The sequence below is a fragment of the Athene cunicularia genome (assembly GCF_003259725.1).
Source record: "Athene cunicularia isolate RWA chromosome 5 unlocalized genomic scaffold, athCun1 chr5_part1, whole genome shotgun sequence".
Lineage (NCBI taxonomy): Eukaryota > Metazoa > Chordata > Aves > Strigiformes > Strigidae > Athene > Athene cunicularia.
In genome coordinates this window covers 34,423,491-34,442,752 of record NW_020799101.1, presented here as the reverse complement: position 1 = coordinate 34,442,752, position 19,262 = coordinate 34,423,491, and the positions used below count along the sequence as shown (strand labels likewise).

Below are 19,262 nucleotides of genomic sequence, written 5' to 3'. Positions count from 1 at the left end.
CACTTTCATATTGGGTTTTGCTGTCTCTGCAGTTGCATCTATGCAATTACTTGTAGGACCCTGTTGTAAAACAGATTACAGAAATGTTAGAGATAGAAAAAAACAAACACCATTTAATCCTCTAAAAGAATGCTTGTTTAGTGGGTTCCCCCCCCATTTAAAGGGTTATTTTAGCATTCCGGTTGACAGTGCAGTCCCATTAGCAGCTGCAGCAGCACTTTGATGTGGCAGCATTATGTGGTATGTGGACTGAGCAAGCTGCTGGGGGTGGGGCAGGAATTTCATAAATTAGCTCTGCTTCCAGAAAATTATATTGTCAAATGATGTCTTAGGTGAATCGCACTAATGTTTACTTGTGAGAGGAACACAGATGGGTCTTTCCACTCTGAGAAAAAGATAAAGGAGAAAACCCTAGTGTTCTTGACCTCTGTGCTTCACCAGAGGATAGACAGCTCTCCACACTGATGTGAACATTTTCAATAAATCACTGCAGGTCACATGCATTGTGTTATTTTTCTCCTCAAAGTTATTGTCCTACACTGATTTCTTTGTATCCCTTCTAACCAACTGAGCACTGTTTCAGTCAGAGTGAGGCAGATAACCATTCTGAAGTACACATGTAGAGCTGAGCATGGCGGTTGCTGTTTTGAAATCGATTGATACCTGCAGACTTTAATTTTTTCTTGCATAATTTTAACAGCCTGACCTGAGTCCCTCAGAGCAAGATGACAAGACTCCAGGGAGACTCCAGACTGTCTGGCCGCCACCAAAAGCAAAGCACGAAGAAGTAAAAGTAGGATTAAAGTACACAGAAGCAGGTAAAACAAAGAGGTGAAGCATTTGCAGAAATCAGTTTCTGACATTTTTAATCTTGTTTGATACAGAGATGGTGATAAGTCACGGTATTTTCTTACCTGGAAAAACAGACCTTATGTTTTGGATGTGTTGTTTATTGCTACTTGTTAATCATCTGATTTTTAAATATGGCTAAATCCGTGTTGAAATCTAAATGCTTGTCTGTACAAATTCATGAGGACAGAAGTGAGTTTTTTGATAAATTAGGTTATCCATTTCTAAAGGGATTCTGTTCAAATGAGCAACAGGATAGTGAACAAAGGGAGACCCGAATGCATTTTCCATTGCCTTAGAATGTGTGGGGCAGTGGCTTTCCAGATTCTAGTCTGGCTGCAAATTTTCTTCAAGTAGTGTCCAGAATAAAAGTAATGAATACTATTATTGCAACTTGTGTATAAGCAGAGGAATACTCATATCTGCTTAGTTTATAGCTAAACAGTGTAGTGTCCTATACAAATGTATGAGAGGGTATGTCTGAAGCACAGTGCTAACTAGTTATCAGATAAGCTTTCCACAGAAAAATATTTATTAAATTTTTGATATTTAGATAAATACTTACATATTTACAAGGGAAAAAGTGACTATTGTAGCCATCACAACTCTGTTTCAAATTTGTATTCTTAAATATAAAACAGGAAGCCCTTGGTACTCAGAAATTAGTCATAAACTGTGGAATTGTCTGAACCATGGAAACAAAAGGCAATGGAGCATCTGTTCTTCATGTACCTGAAGGTTTTAGAAAATACCACCTAGAAAGGGTTAAACGGAGTTGAAAAACAAGCTTTTAGGCTACCTTGCTGTGAGAAATTGTACAGGGTAATGCTGTATGGTTCTTTCCAATTCCAGTGGATATCCATTTGTCCTTGTATAGGAGAAAGAATAAATAGTAGTGGATCTGCTGCTTTGCGTTGTTCAATGTATTACCTCTTTCTCCCTCTTTCCTCAGTTTTCTCAGCCTTAAACTTCCTTTTCTGTAAAGTGAGCATAACACTGGAAGCATAAAAGTTGCTGGAGGATTCAGTAAACTTGGTTTTGACAGGAACAACATGGTTCTAATATAGACAGAATTGAATTTAAAGTGCATCTGATTGGTCTGAGGCATGGGAGTCTATCACTAGATGACCAGGACAGGTATTCAGCTGTTGACAAGGAGTGCTGCAGGCTCTTTCTGTTACTCTTAGATTCTTATTATAGGCTATATGCTTCCTGTATTTAATTCTACCCAAATAATTTTTTTTTCCCTAATGACTATAATCATCTGTGGCAAAAACATATGTTGAAATAAAGAAAGGAAAGGAAACTGAACTAACAAAACCTCCAGATTCTACTACTTGTAGAGAAATTAGGTCATGCTTCTCTGAAATTTGAGTAGGAAGGGCAGACTGGCTTAGAGCCCATGTAAATTGTTACTCTTTTGTTACTGTGATATTTTGGGTGGCAGTGTCATCAACATGGTAATGGTTAGTTTGCTAAGTCAAATTTTTATACAGACCAGATTCTGCAGTTCATTAGTCACTCCAGTGTCTGGCAGAGAGAGGGATTTGAATGAAAACAAAACTGCTGGTGATTCAGACGGGATGAGACAGAAGCGCTTCTTTTAAAGGAAATAGACAAAGACTACATTTGCAACATATGTTAAGAGTGCAGTAGAGTTCTAGGCGTACCTCGGTGATTATCAGGTTTGTGTTTCTTTTGGCTGTTCATGGATGCCCAGAAAGCAGTTGTGGACGCAGGGACACTGCAAGCAGTTGTAAGTTGCATGTGATGGATCAGTTACATCTGCTTTTCTGAGTGTTAGGGTGACTGTTTTAAAGCACTATGAGCAGGAATGAATTTATGCAGTCTCTTGCAGGTGAAGGAAGGTACTATTCATGGGCAGTGCTGATGGAATTAAAAAACCAGAGTTTGTAGTCAGTGTTGGTCTTACTGCTGGGGGGCAGGGTTTGTGGGTTTTTTTTAATGCATATGAAAGTGGCAATACAACATTAATTCTGAACTCAGTATCTTCTCTCTGACAGTCGCTGGTACCTTCAAAGTGGACATGTATACTGGCATTTCCCCTTATGCCCCTTCCCATCCAAAATTCCCTCCCAGACACCACCAGTACCTTAGGAACTTCTGGTACACAAAGTGGGCTTCTTAATAATATGATATAAAGCAGGTTAATGATCACCATTAAACTGGCTGGTCTCAACCTGAAACCCTATTTCTTACTGCAGTGTCTTGTCCTGACAGCTAAGATCAAATGAAAAATTCTTGATTTCAGAATAGAGTTCAGAAACTGTGTGTGACAGGGATACTTGTGATTCCAGTCTTCCTCCACTGATGTTCCTGCATAGATAATTTTCTGTTACAAAAAATGCTGAAGTGACTCATGTTAACTTTCAGTCAAGGATTTATGTTAGTGTTTTAATTTCTGTGATTAAGAGTTTCATCTACCAGAATAATAGAAATCTATGTACAACAATAATAATAGGCTGAATTATTAGCTAAGTATTCATTTAACACATCTCTATATTAAGTTTAAACAAAATATATCTGTCACAAGTGTAATCACTTCCAAGAATAAATCTGTGGACGTTTGTTTTTGTAATTCTAAAATGGTGCAAGAATATGTACTTATTGTATGAGGTAGCATAGATTTTCTTCATTTGTCATGAGAGACTAGTATTTAAAGTAACACTGAAAATTTGAAAGTTGTAATACTATAATCTCTCTTAGAATTCTGCACCAAGTCTTTGATTTACTTTCTTCATCACCATGCACTATGGCAGCTATGACAGGAAGGTAGGGATATTGAGGGAGAGGATTCTTGGCTTTTTGATCTTTTCTCATCTCCTTGCCATGTTTTTCCTCATTGTTCTTGTTGCTTAGTGGAAGCAAGAAATTCAGGCTTCATTTGGCCTACGCAGCAGACATCACAGTGACTCACAACAGCTTGGAGGAGTAGCTAACTCCCTCCTGAGGCTTGTAGTCTGGCTTGATGTGTGGGAAACCAACTGAAAAGCAGATGGACATAACAAGGAACACGTGTGTGGGACTGACTAGGCCTGTTAGGAGTATTAGAAGTGAAAGACGTTAGTGAACAAAATACAACTCTGTAACACGTTTTTTTCATGCCTTTGATAACATCTTGTGTAGCTTAGTATTGTCACCCCAACACCCAAATCTTGAGTTGTAAATTTTTAAGTAAAAGGATGATATTATGATATTTTGGCATATTTTATGTTTTCTTAATCTTTAATTCCTCTGTTTCCGTAGAGCAAGTGACTGTGTTGTCAACTGGCTCTCTGTAATTAACACAAGCTGCTTACATGGTTCTCTAGAGAAACCTGAACTTCTTTGAATTGTGTCAGTCTAAAATAACTGACGTCCAGAAAGGCTGTAGTACATTACACCGTTTATATCCTAGAAGACTAGAAAAAGGCTATTTTAATATCTAGTTATAGGTTTATTCCATGGAAATCTTTACCATGGAATCAAAGACATTTCTGTGCATATTTCTCTAGTCCTAAAGCTCTGTTCTCTTGTTTTCATTAAAAGTTTCTTTTTCTGTTTCCTTCATAATTCTTTCAGAGATTTTTTTCAATTTTTTAAACATTATATCAGCTAGAAGGGTAGATATGTCAGCTGTTATATACAGTGAGAATGCTTAGCCAAGGCATACTGGTGTCTGTACTAAGTGAACTCATCTGTGATACTGGGTCACATAGAATCCACATATAATGAATGTCTTAGATGCTGTGTTTGACTAGATCACTTGCAGCCTCTCATGTCCAAGAAGAGGAGTTGAAACAGGAGTTCTGCTCCTCATAAAACTACTTACCATTTGAAGAAGAGTCTCCACATTAAGGTAGTATAGTGATTCCTATTGAAAATGCATTTTTAACCATTAGAATCAAAATAGTTCTCTTACACAAAACAGAGAGAGTTTATTCTCTTGCTTAAGCAAAACAGAAATTAAAAAACTGATGAGAGAGAAGTATTTGACATTTCTGCTGGAGAAAATGTTTTTAAAAATTGGGTTGAAACAGAAGTCCATTTAGTGCTTTTTTTCATGACATGTTTTCTTATTAATTCAAATGTTTGTATTTAATATTAAAAAGCCCTGTTCTCTAACAGTCTGTTAGTGAGGTAATGCTATCTCTATGGTGCCACAATTTCTATAACAGTCTGTGATTCTGTAAACACAATTCTGACGGTAAATTAAGAAAATCAGGAGGTGTCTGAGAAAGCTCTTCTTAAACAAAAAGCATCTAAATAAATAGCGAATGAAGTACAAAATAATGGCAGAGGTTTATTGTCAAGTCTCAAATATATTAAATCCTTGGTCCCCTATGCTTTGGGTTCCCAGCAAGAAAATTGCTTTATAGTCATGATGTAAATGGAGAATAGCCAGCTTATGTGAAAGAGAGGCGTAATGGTCTGAACAAAGAGATGAGAGATAACAGGGTATCTTATCTTTCTATAGCATAGACTTCCTTTGTGGCCTTGAACAATTTGTGTTTGTTTCTAAAAAAGACATAATGCTTGATGTTGTTAGTATCCTGAAGGAATTTCTTGTAACACTGGCTGCTAACAGTTGGTTTCTTCTTAAGATAAAAAAAAAGACTTTTCTTAGTAACTTCAGTTTATTTGATTTTGGTGTGGTATTTGGAATTCAGTTCTGGGATTCTGTTACAAATTTTATTGTAACGAATTAGATAAAGCAGTACTACAGAAAGCAGAGTATTATGCATTGGTTGAAGACAGTGTTTTTGTGATTTAATCATCACCGGTCAGTTGATGTGACCTCACAGTGCAGGTGGGCTGCATAAAGGTTTTGTAAATTATTTGTCTACATTTTACTGCATTTATTGTGCAGCATGACAGGCATATGTAGCTATGTTATGTCAGTGTTTCATATTCTGACAAATACACTAGCTTATTATTGATAAGCTGAGTTTTTTATTGCAGGCCAGATTGTTGTAGCTGTATTATATTCCTCTAGAGTAACAATGACATTTTCTCCCCTTCCTTATGCCAACTAAAGCTATAATTTTATTAATTTGGAAGGTATTGGGCATAGTGCTACTTGGAAATCTCTACAGTCTCAAATAGGTTGTTGTGCATGTGCTGATCAATGCAGCAACTACTTTTCCAGATTATGTTGCAGCCCTGTCTGCTAAGATTTACTTTGAAAATACTAAAAAAAACCCTCAAAACCAAGCAAGCAACAGAATCTTCCTTTGCTTTTCTCTCTCTACCTCAGCTGATACTGTCATTCATATTGTGCGTCTTGAGATAGGAACAAAAAGATAAGCATGTGTTAATGCTGAAGTTTTGTTGTTATGATGCTTATGTTCCATTTCCAGCCCTTTTACTACCTTCCTAATGACTTCAGGAAAGTTGTGAGACCTTTTCAAGCTTCAGTTTACCCATCCGTAAAGTTGGGATAAGATTACCAACCTATTTTTCCAGCTAAATTAAATTAATTTTCTGTTTATAGGCTATTAGCATTAGATAGAGGTGCAGCATGGGAAAGAATAGTGACTTCCTAAACTTAAATCTGCAAAAAAAATAACACAGTATGGTACATTTTTGCTAGTGAGAAGATGAATATATTATCTGAATATAATGAAGGAAAGCTCTGTGAATTGTTTCTTTTACTGTAGTTTTTATTTTGAAATATAGGCACCACTACGGGTCCTACAAATGTGACGTTGCAAAGGCCCAAAATGGTCACAGGGTTTTACAAGATTATTCTTGTTATATAATTGAAACACAGTGAAAGAGCAATTGTGTACAGCACAAGAAGAATGACTTCTTATTTTATTTCCATGGCTTTATTTCAAGCTATATGAGGCCCTTTGTATAACAGAAACACCTCCAAGTTTTATGGAATTCACTTTCCTGTTCTCCAGTCTCACTGTTCAAGTGATCTGAAGTTCTGTTTGGCCCAGCATTTGAACATGAAAGATTAAGATACTAGTCTAAATGAAACCCAGGGTCTGAACACCCTGATGCTTTCTGAAAATTTGCACCTGGATTTAGAACTGCTTTTTGAGTTTCTTTTTAATTAAATTTGATATCATCCCTGCCAAGTTTGCCCCCTCTGCTGTGGCACAGGCAGTTACTCTTGTCTGTAAAAAAATCTAACTATTTTTTGTACATTTCTTAGTTTTATATATATCCATGTGTTAAGTTTGTCAACAGTTCTAAACTTGAGAATTGCTGAGAATATGTTGGGGAAGCAGTGTGCCTATGTGTGTGGATTTGTAGTGTGCCTGCAGTCACCCACATACCCACCCACATTTGAATAAATATACGCTTATACTGCATGTATGGTATACATGCATTCTCAATGTATGCTTACTATATTTAGAATACAGTGATTGCAAAGGTGTTATAGATCTGGAACAAGTACTTTGTATTTTAAATTTGTGCTAGAGGAAGTAGATAAAGTCTGTAACTCATCAAAGAAATTCTGTAATAAATTTGTTCCTCATGTTTGCTGATAAGGTGTTGTTTGTTTACCGTATTGCATTGGTGAATGTGATCTTGTAATAGATTCGTTTTGTAAGTATGAAGTAGAAAGTTTATTGAGAAAGAAATCAGCTCCAGCAGCAGTACCTCTAATGTCTTCCTGGGAGGGTGAAAATGACAAGCAAAACTATTCATTTCTGCTGTCAGGTAAAATGAACTGTAGCTGTAACCTCTTAGAGGAGAGAACGAACGATCAGGTAGATAAGTTACTTGGGTGACTGCTTCTGAATAGTGCTTTATACTGCTTTTCAGTCAGAAAGAGTAGGAACTGATTTCCATAACAGAGAATCAAGGGGTGGCTGGTTTTTTTCCTTCAGGAGGCTGCTTTTCTGTGGGTATCATTCTGGTGTTCTCAGGGAATGCAGTGAGTGTTGTGAAGTTACTTCATCTTCTGTAGTTAAGTTAACTCTTATATCTTCTGTATTATCTCAGTATCCAGACAGTATTTAGATACTGGACTACTGGCTTGTTTAGGACTGTCTGTTCTCCACATGTCCCTCTCCATCTGTCTCTCTTCCTCCCATATCTTCTGTATTTTCACCATACCAAAATCTTTAATGTTCTGAAAATAATTGAAATTTTAGGAATGGAGGGTTCTTCTTTCCCTGAAAAGTCTTAAAAAAAAATTAAGTTGAAGTGAAGATGTCTGTTTATTTTGCAGTCTGGTGAACTGACATCCTTATTTGTGTTGAATTATGGTGCTGTAAAAGAGTTGAGCTTCAATGGGGAGTAAAGAAAGGAGGACAGATAGGAGTAGATGAAATGGGGTGAAGGAAGAAGGATTAATGTGTCAAAACTACATTCAGTATTGTTTTAGCCAACCCTCTGTCCCTGAAACTCATGTAATTCTAGAATTTCTTTAAGCAGAAACCTGTTTTAATTTCCTAGTTCTAAAAGGATGCGTAAATGCAAAACTTGTTCAAATTGGTGTTCAGAATGTTTAAGAACATCTGTCTGTCAACTTTTTATAAACCTAAGCTTTGGGCTTTCCCTGACCAGTCATCTTGTAAAAAATGTGTAAGCCACAATTCGTCTACTCAGAATGCTGCATTCATGCAGCGTTTCGAATAAATGTCCGTATTTCTCCCAGGGCTGCTACTTCTGTGTGAAAAATATGCTTCATAAACACCATTCCAAGACTGAACAAATAACATGTTTTGGAAATTGCTCATCACTATGTTTATTGGAAGAAAAGCCTGAACATTTGCTGCTTTTTAGGACTGTAGCCTGAAAAAGCCTGGAAGGTCACATCAATGTGCCTGTAAAAATAAGTATATTAATAGTAAAAAAGGTGCAGCTGTGGTGAGTAGATTCCCTTCTGACACCTGGTGGTTAAAGGGGAAAACTGTAATAGGGAATATTGAAAATTATGGGACTAAGGGTTACCAAGGAGGGAGAAAAGTTTAAAAACCCCTCACTGTTCTGAAATGTAATGAAACAGCTCAATTAAATGTTAAGGATTTCCTTTATGCTACAGGGTGTGGTACATCTTGAGAGAGGTAGATTGCACTCAGTTTTCCAGGTTTTGATCTTTAATTACTTTTAAATTGTGTTAACATTATTTTGCATGTTTCCACATACTGAGTTTAATATGTAAGATTTTTTACGAAAATGAATGTACTGACAGTAAGTGACTATACGGGTCATTTATCTTCAAAGCTTCTACTTTCTACTTGAAGTTTTGAGATTGTGGCAGAGAAGGCTTCTAAATTACTTATGCAGAGTTTGAAGAGTAACTCACCTATTTGAAATGTGAGTTATGAAGATTTCTGTGGGAAAGGTTTTCATATAAGGTTTTACTTAAAATTATTCAAGTAGGTACATTGTTTTATTATCAAAGAAGAAAAAACTAATTTTTGCACAGCACAGTTTTGAACACAATCAGTATAATATGGAATAATATTTGAGTGTATATACTTGCTTTTTGCAACAGTTTTGGAGAATGAGAATGAAAATTGTCATTTGTAACATTGTGACCCACTGTATGCAGTATTCCCAAAGTTGTAGGTTAAATTTTCAGATCGCTAGTTTTACTACTGAACACTTGTACCTTTTCTTTACGAAAAGGTGATGAACACTGCAGCTTGCACAGTAGCATGACAAAGATTTACATGAGCATGTATTGTGTGTATTTGTAAATGTTCTTGCTGCTCTGTGTTCAGATAATTTCTGTGATTATACAACTGAACACATGTTAAGCATTTACATAAATTACATAGGGTGTCCAAAACATCCAGATCTTATTTCATGTTTGTTTTTCTATGCATTAAGGAAAAACATGCGTGCTGCAGTGTGTATTTTTGAAAAACTGTGAAGCATGCTTCATACTTTACTAATCATTAATAATATCTTAAATGCTTTTATTTCTGCCACCCAGTGGCGTGTCATACATTGGCCACTGTTATTGCAGTCTATAATGCTTTTTAAAACGTGCATGTTCTAGAAACAACTTAAAAAACAACACAAGGAATTCTTGAAAGCATTTCCATCCCAAACATGTCTTCTCATCAGATTGTGTGAAATGAATCTGTGAGAAGAGGCTAAGCTTTCTGATCTATCTGCATTGCTTTCCTTGCACCAGGCAACATGAAAAGACAATGAGTGAGCACCACTGTTATTTCCAATGGAAAATCTTGAGGAATTAATAAATTTAGTAATTCTACAGCATGTGATATTCAATTCTGTGTATATGTATTGAGCTGAGAGCTTTATAGAGATACTTGCAAGTTTGTTTTCATAGTAAGTGTTACTGTATGTGGTTAATTAAGGAATGTCCATGGGATTTTTTACATGATAGAGATTTATTTAAATACTTGCTATTTGATTTGGATTTGATTTGATTTTTCTGGGCAGTGCTAATATCTAGGAATATCTAGGATCACTTAAGAAATGAAGCCATTCATAAACAGTTGATATATTATTTTGTCTTGCAAAAAGTTAAATAGGAGCTGAAAATACTGAGGTATATGTTTGTAGTAATGAATAAAAAGCAGGGAGTCTGCCAGACTCCTTGCTAGGATACATATTTAATAAAAGTATAAATTCTCTGTGTGAAGCTTAAATGCAGTCTTACTTATGCTTTTGTCTCTAGCTCACCTAAAGCTTTACAAGGAGGGACCACCAGGTGGGTGGAACAGTGTAATGTTGTCTGTCTGTGTCTAGTCTTTGGTCTCACTTGTTACTGTAAAGGCACTATTTACCTTTCCTTGATGGAATAAAAATGTTAAAGGCAAAGTCTACTGTACCTACCACTGTTAAGGACTAAAAATTTAGCAAAGACTGCAGAAGTTCTATAATGTAGGTGAGGAACTGTTTTTAGAATTCTAGCTTACATTACTTCAGTTTCAGTGGCTGCCATCCCACTAAAGTGAGTGGAACTTGGGTTGATTTCATTGACTTTCATATCCATCACACAATGCTGAGTGTGAAATTTTGCGAAGTTAAAATTTGAAGTCTGATCGAAGGAACATCACAATTGTGAACTGGTGTATTTTTTTTTTTTTTTTTTTTTTTTTTCCCCTCATTTCTCTCTTCTGCGAGCAAACTTCAGATAAATGTAACCCGTTTTAGAGATAATGCAATATATCTGTTAGCTGGGCTTGTTATAACCTGGCAGTGCTTATTCTAAAAATCTTTCAAGCAAAGACTGTAGGTGTAGTCAAAATTGAGCTGGAAAAGTTCTTTTTGGGTTGGTGGTCTATGGTCCTCCATTGTGAGGTATGTCTTATATAAAACTGAGGTAACAGCTGAATTGAAGCAAAAAGAGAAGGTGAAGTGAATTAATAAATGATGAGAAATATTGTAGCAGCATACTTTTATTGATTTGAATAAATACTGCGTATAAAAAGTGAGAACTGAAGCTTTCTGTTCAAGAACTGAATCTGCCCTGTTTACTAGTTTAGCACTAGTCAGTTTGGAAGGATTAAAGGGATGATAGCTCTTTACTTTTCCATGACATTGACGTATTTGGGCACACACTGGTCCTTGTTCAAAATGAGCACATTTAACACTGCCAAAGAAATATAATAAAATCCCATTGAAAACTGTGTGAAGGCTAATTAGATGCTGATAATGCCATTAGCAATGAATCAGCAGGGATGTCTTTTGAAGGAAAAAGAGATTTAATTGTGTTTTAAGAAAGGGAATGAACAATATTAACCTGATTTATGGTTGTTTATTTCAGATAGAGCCCCTGCCATGTTTTTTTTCTCTTTTTTTTTTTTTTATCCCATGAAGAGCAGGACACGCAAAGACCTGGCCAGTGCTGGATTTTGTATGAGCCTTAAGGAACTTATTTTGTGACTTTGAAACTCCTTTTAAGCAGCTCTTTTGAGTTATTGAATTATAGAATTGTGATAACTAACTGAAGCTGAGTTGGAACTTGGCTTATTTTAAAAGAGAATTTTCTGATACTATTTCTCTTTTCCCTAAAATGACTTGTAATTTCTGCAGTTGCTTGCTGAAGTAACTGACAATGAATAAGGCATGTTTCAAAGCATTTGTATCTTTCTGAAGTGTATGTGGAAATGAGAGAAAGCAACATCTTCTGGAGGGTCTTTCAATGACAGCTGAGATACCAGGGGGATTTTGTGGTATTTTAGGTGAAGACTGAGTTTCATTCTGGTGTCATGAGGGTGGTGAAGCTGTGTACTTTTTATAAATGTGCTGCTTTTTATTATATTGAGTTTATATAATCCACAATGTCCATAAAGTACTCTGAAATTTTAGTCTGCCTGTTTTGCTAAAATAAATATTTGAATAAAAGCTTCCCAATGACATTCTCAAGTGATGAAATACCAACTCCCTAGTGATTAAAACAGTTTCAAAGAACAAGAAATTGTTTCTGAGTCCTTTTGGTGTAATGTATTGCCTCAGTATCTCTAGCCTGTCTTCTCCTATATTTCTGTAAGTTAGGAAACTGTCGTTATACTGTGTATGAATGATCATTATTTGTTTATTCATTAAGCAATTTCCTGTTCTCACGTTTTTCAAACAATTACAGTATAGCAATCTGCTGAGTTAAAACTTTCTAAGGATTAAGATTTTTTTTTTCTTTTTTTTTTATCCTTTTTTGTAATTGAGTTAGGAATACTAGATGCTGTTGATGAATATTCAATGTGATTATTTTACAAGACTTATAAACAAACCTTACAACCAGGATAAACTCTTGATGAGTACTGAAGAACAAGTTAGTCCTTAATTCTACCATGAAACACCATTTAGATGATGATTCAAGTGGGCATTATATTAGAAGAAATAAATCCAAAGGACTTTGAAGCCCTGTCCTGTTCCCTTTGAAGTTTCATAATGCGAGTCCACTCATGTTTGTTACCGCTGCATGAATATTTCTTAGGAAATAAGACAGTGTTCAGACATTTTTGCATTAATTAAAGCAACTTATATTGGAATTTGTTAGAATTTCCCTGCTCATGCCATTAATGATCTTAGGGTAAGAAAGTTATGATGTCTGTATAAACTGTCATTAATTGGACTTCTCAAGACTCTGGTCTGACTGACTTATCTCTCCCTGACAATTTATTATAAGTTAGCATTTTCCATTTCCCTCACTCGAAGCAGTCCTTACAGGACTTTGGTGGTGATATGGAGGTCCTAGAAACACTTAGGTATTAAGAGTTACAGACCAGTGATGATTTACTGCCTGCTTGGAGACTGGGCAAATGAGCAAGCTATTATGTTGGCCCATCCCGTAAAATTCTCCCATTTTTTATCTCCTTTCCAACGGAACAAATAAGTAAACAACATCTGAAAATTGTTCATGGCATGGAAAAAGAAAATCACACCACTCATCTCTGTCCTAAAAAGCTGGGGTTCTGAGGTGAATGAATTCTGGCCTACACAACTTCTTGAGCACAGTAAATAATGTTTACTGGTCATACAGATACACAGTTCAGATTTTGAAGGTCTTCTGAATTTGTAACTAGAGATTAGAGGTGTAATCATTTGGGAATTCTGGGTCTTTTAAAGAAGCCAGCTCAAACTAAACCCTCCATTCAATATTCTTAACACCTTGATATCCTAGCTCAGCTTTCTCTGTAGAAACCATAGATCCAAACAGGCCAACAGAATTTATGAGTGTGTTGCCTGAAGACCGTATTTATCTTAGAAGGTCAGGATGAATGATAAAGCTAAACAGCTTGGCCAGTAAATAGAGATGGACTAATTTATATTCAAATGTCAAGGGCCTAATAATACTAGAATATGGTGCTATTTTAGATACTTGGGTTTTAAGATTATTAAGGCTAGATTTGAACAGTTCTGTGGTATACATTTTATTTTCAAGATTAGCTTTGAGGGCCAAAATTTTAGACAATAGTGCTGTAAAAATTAGTCCAATTTTAGAACTTCCTTTGTTTCAGATGATTCTGTTAAAGCTTAAAACTTGTAGTTTTAAAATGCAGTAACTAATAAAAACTGTTACCCTTTTCCCCAGTAAGTTTTGGTATCTGTGAAATTTCTGGGTTCTGGGTACTTTTGTTTTTAAATTCTTATTCAAAAGAATGTGAATAAAACCTTCTGCTATCATACCTGTACACCCCTAATGTTCTTTAGTGTATTTGTACACTCTTGCTCCAGCAGACTGATGGATAAACGGCTGTTGATATTTGTCCAGTGTTTCACAATATGTGATACTCTGTTCTTTTCACACAGTTGATGTCTGTGATTCAGTGCCAAATTCCACTTCTGCCTTCTTAGAGCATTTTAAGCCCTTTGTTCATCTCATCCATCTAAATTATTCACCCATTTTTAATTGTTTGGTTTTGCTTCTTCAGCTTTTCCATTGTGCTTCCACAATAATTCTCTCATCTGTTTACATACTATTTTTGATGCAGTTACAGGACACAAAAGTTGCTTCCTCCTTGCAGTTGGTATTCAGTTAGAACACAGTCTCATTTCCTTGCAACCCATTACTTTGTTGTAGATGGTAATTCCATGCTTTAACTGGAGCATTTCAAATGTTGTAGTACCTTATGATAAAGAAAATATTATAAGAAAAATCTTGCTTTAAGATCCAAGTTTCTTTTCCTCATATATTGATATTGTTTTAGTCAATGCTATCTTTATATGATTCATATTGCCAGCATACTTTAAAATCATGAAGCAGACTGATACCAAATTTAGAAGTTAGCTAAGGAAGAATGTTATCAGGTTTGCACTGGTTTTGTCTTTGCAATGTTCAATTCTAAAATACTTGTTTAAAATCAGATAAAATACTAATTATAATTATTTTTTCCTGCAGTTGTGAACAGGCAGAACCAAATATAGCATGACTGGAAGTACAGTTATGATACTTTGTAATGTTGGCTATATCTATGGGTGGCAGAATGGGATCACGTTATTAGTCTAGTTGATCACTCCAGAAATCATGGGTTTTCTTTCCCAAGCACCTTCTAAAAACATACAGTTGAAGGAAATCTCAAATGTATATGTTACTATCAAATAAAATTTAACAAGCTAATCATTAGGAAAAAGACAAAAAAAAAAAAGAGTTGAAATAAAAATCTAGATGAAAAAGTAATAAGGTAACAAGTTCAAAGCCAGAATAAAAGAACAGTATATCTGTATCCATAAATTGGAGAATTTTAGTTTGACTTCAGAAAAAAAAAGGTTATTAATGGAGTACAAAACTGCCACCCAGTGGCTAATTTTACATTTTCTCAGTGTCCTTCAGATTTTCAAGAAATCAAAGATCTATTTTCTTGTCACAGGAATGTATAATATATTTACTTGGTATGGGAATTATTCCCAATGTTCTTATGCTAATCATAATGATATTTATCTATAGTAGAGAATAATGTTTCAAACAAACAATGCAAAAAAGAACAATTACATTTTTACAAGAGATAACATTTAATGTACAGTGAATATTGGAATTCGTACATGGAGCTATTTACAAGAGCTGCATATCACTCTTGTACTGGGGAGCCCAGCCCTGGTCACAGCACTCCCGTTGTGCCCTCACCAGTGCTGAGTAGAGAGGAAGGATCAACTCCCTCGACCTGCTGGCAATGCTTCTCCTAATGCGGCACGGGACACCGTTGGCCTTTTTTGCTGCAAGGGCTCATTGCTGGCTCATGTGCAGCTTGGTGTCCCCCAGGTCCTTTCTGTAAAGCTGCTTTTGAGCCAATTAACCCCCAGCATGTCCTGGTCCTTTGGTTGTTCCTCTGCAAGTGCAGGACTTTGCACTTCCCCTTGTTGAACTTCATGAGGTTCTTGTTTCTCCAGCCTGTCAAGGTCTTTCTGAATGGCAGCAAGACCCTCCAGTTTATGAGCCACTCTTCCCAGTTTTGTCTCTTCAGCAGACTTGCTGAGGGTACAAACACTTTGCAACTCAACACTCTGCACATATTCATAAGTGAACTGGAAAGGTGAGACTCGAGGTCAGGAAGTTTGTAGCTGATAAAAAGTTAGTAAGAGTAGTGAAGATAAGACCTGAATGCAAATTTAGCATTCTCTCATTAGAATGCAATTTTTTTTCATGAAAATTAAAAGGTAAAAAACCCCCTAAGATTGTGGGACTGTGCAATAAAGTGGCAAAGGAAATCCAAAGTACAGAACTATTAAAATGTGCACTTGAGAAAAAAAATCCTAAAGGCTTATACAAAGTAATGAACTCTGATCTGATCGTTATTCTTTAAGTAAGACCTTGATGTTAAAATAGATCTTGGGAAATGTCAGCTCAGTGCTTGGTAGTGATCAGAAAGCAACTGAAGCATCAGGAAAGAAATAGAAGAAAAAATATTCTAGATCACCATGATGCCATTGTATAAACGTCCACATTTTGAATTGCATGGGAACCTGTAGTTTTGTCAATTCAGAGAGGGTACAGTAGTACTATAAAAGGTTCAGGGAATGACGGCAACTTTGATCAACAGTATGGAACACATTCCTTATTAGTCTACATAGGCTTTCCTCATATTCTTTCCACTGAAGAAGAATCAGTCAATGCATATGATCTCTAAAATCATAAGAAACAGCAAATGAGTAAACAGTGAACAGTTGTTCACTGCTTCTTCCAGCACAGGAATTTGAGACATTAAATGACCCTAACAGGTGCAGATTTAAAGTAAACAAAAGGGCCTTTACCTAATGTGCAGTTAATTTTTTGCTGCAGGATGTTGTCTGCTTGCAGGAGTTTTGAAATCAGCAATGCACACTCACGGAAGAGGAATCCACTTGCAAACTATTAAACACGCAGACAGCTTCTCTGGTTTAGAAAGTTTCTGAATTGCAAATCAGGTTGCTGGAAGAGTGTACTGGAAAAGTACTACTACCTTTTTGCCAGTTTTTAATATTTTGCATGTCACTTGATTTTTGGCTGCTGAGACAGGATAGGCTTCTGGCTTGTCTCAACAGAGATATAGTTTTATTCACTACAAAACTGAATTATTTTTATTTCACAGCTGCACTGCTCTGCACTGTGACAGTTCTCGGTTTACCTTTTCAGGAGCCTGTAGAAATAGGAGCAAAACCAGACTTTGCATTGTGCCCCCCAAACCTCTGTAAATTAGGAATGTGTGACATGGGTAATCCTAAAGTAAGATGCTTTTGATTAATTCACTGCACTTTGGAGTGCCTTCTGGAAACCAACTCAGTTTCTGGTAAGAATTTCAGTTCCTTTATCCAGCATTCTGCTGCTTTCATGGTCTACAATGAGCTTATCTTTTCAAACTAGGTATTTTCTTTTACTTACGTAGCTATTTTTTCCCCTATTATGCATTAGTGCAGCTTTCCTGTAAAATCTGATTGACTGGATAACCCCCAGGTACCTTCACTGGTCAATAACTATTCCCCTCATAGTGATGTGGATAGAACTCAGAACTTGGAAAAGTGATTTGACCTAGACCATAGGCATCTCTTTGTCTTGCCTCTATGTGAAGAGAGGATCTTCATGGTTTAATGTTGGTCTAAGTTGTGCATTGGATGCAAAATACGTATGGCAAGTCCTAGAGGCAGAAAGTATGAATGTAAAGGATGAAAGTGCAGAACAGTGGTAGTGGTGGTGGAGGGAAGGGTCATTTTATCATTCATATTGTTCTTATGATAATGAGGTCCAAGTAGAATTCTGGTCTATCTGATAAATCCATATGATTAGCAAGACTGCAATAGATACCTGTCTTATCTGCTGACTACGGCAAAACATGGGAGTAAATGAACATTTAAGTTTCACAATTGCTAACTGATTTATTTTTCCAACAAGAAAAAGGAAACCTTGTACTGTCATGTCACTGAATATTTTTGGTTTTTACCGAGGCCTCTATCCAGATTCCTGTGTACTTTGGCAACTTTCACATTATTTTAACAAAATAGTGAAACATTTTTTCCACTAACATGGTATTTTAAAATACAGTACTAACCACCAGAAGATGTTATAAATATTTGTGTTTATTTAAGACTTTATAATGTATATCTGCTTTATCTCACTATCTGAGAAAAGACATCCAGTTTTATGAAAGTTTGCTTTAGCTGCAGTGGATTATAATAATTATTGACTGAAGGAAGCATCAGGTTGCATTAGTAAAGAGTATGCCTGAATGGGCAACAAATTCCATCATTTACTACATTTTTCTTGGGATGGAGTTCTCTCAAAACAAAGGCAAAAGTAGTAAATTAGAAATAGTAAAGGAAAATTAAGAGTTAGAGCTTGTTGGAGCTGAATCTATGCAGTGAGATTGTTTACTTTTTTGCTTGTTTGCCTTATGTAAATGACTAACATTTTAAATTGTTTTCTCAGTATTAAAATCCTAATTTGCTTGTGGTCATTTTTCGGGATAGGAGCACTTGCCATCTGATTTGTATCTGTTTCAAATGCCCTTCAGACTAATATCTGCATTAGGGATAGCTGACTTATTTATGCCCTGCAGCCACTGTCTTCCCAGCTGGCTGTTTGGAGACTAGGCAAGTACAAGAGGATGCTTGTATAATCAGCCTTCTGTTATCCAGGATAATGAAAGACTTTAAAACCTCAGAAAAAACAACCCCCCTGACATTACACAAACTTAGGGGATGTGCTGGCATGGAATACATTAAAGAGTCACCTTGTGACACATGATCAGCTTCGATCTATAAAGTAGGGTGTAAGGAAGAGGGAGCCAGGCTCTTTCCAGTGGTGTGCAGTGGCAGGACCAGTGTGAGCACACACTGAAACACAGAATAGTCTGGCTAAACATCAGGAAACACTTTCTCACTGTTAGGGTGGCTGAGCACTTGAGAAAGGATGAGGAGGATAAAGTTTTGTGGGAGCATTCAAAGGCTGTCTGGACATGATCCTGGGCAACCAGCTCTAGGGGGTTTGGACCAGAGGACCTCCAGAGGGCCCTTCCAGACTCAGCTCTGCTGTGGTTCTGTGATTTACTTCCATGTTGGTCTTGAAGGTCATTAAGGTATTGCAGCACCATGAAGTGGGAGGTCATTTAACCTTGTATCTCAGCTGGCTCTGAGAACGATCCACTTATGTTCATGTGTCTTAACTAATAAGGAGTTACGATGATTATGTGAGAATCAGGTGGGCTACACGCTCTGGCATAATTAATTTGTAACCTGGACAAATCACTCTGATAATTTACAGTATTTCTGGATTGTTTCTGTAGTCTGGATAAATCTGTTTTGTGTGTTAAATGGAATTTAAGAACTCTGCAGTGTATAAATCCTGACCTATATTTTGTTTGCAGTACAGTTCTTTCCATTAACATGTCATTATTGTTTATTTCCTGTTGTGATTTTACATTCTAAGCAGCATCCCAACACTATTGCATAATTAAACTTTATTATTCTGTTGCCAGTATGTTCAGAAACAGATTTTTGGAATTATATGATGAGATTGTTCTTTCTAGTTAAATTCTTTGATGTTTTCATGTGCAATC

The 19,262-nt window shown here is 36.2% G+C and overlaps 1 protein-coding gene across 2 annotated transcripts in view; it reads left to right on the top strand.

Moving 5' to 3' along the window:
* FMN1 (formin 1) overlaps nucleotides 1-19,262 on the top strand; it is a 139,693-nt gene that overhangs the window by 2,945 nt on the left and 117,486 nt on the right. The window contains exons 2-3 of one of the 2 annotated variants that reach the window (XM_026849130.1): nucleotides 701-818; nucleotides 10,472-10,504. In XM_026849130.1, coding sequence (XP_026704931.1) covers nucleotides 701-818; nucleotides 10,472-10,504 — 151 coding nt within the window. The remainder of the gene's footprint in view (nucleotides 1-700; nucleotides 819-10,471; nucleotides 10,505-19,262) is intronic. The other variant, XM_026849131.1, reaches the window with a different exon arrangement.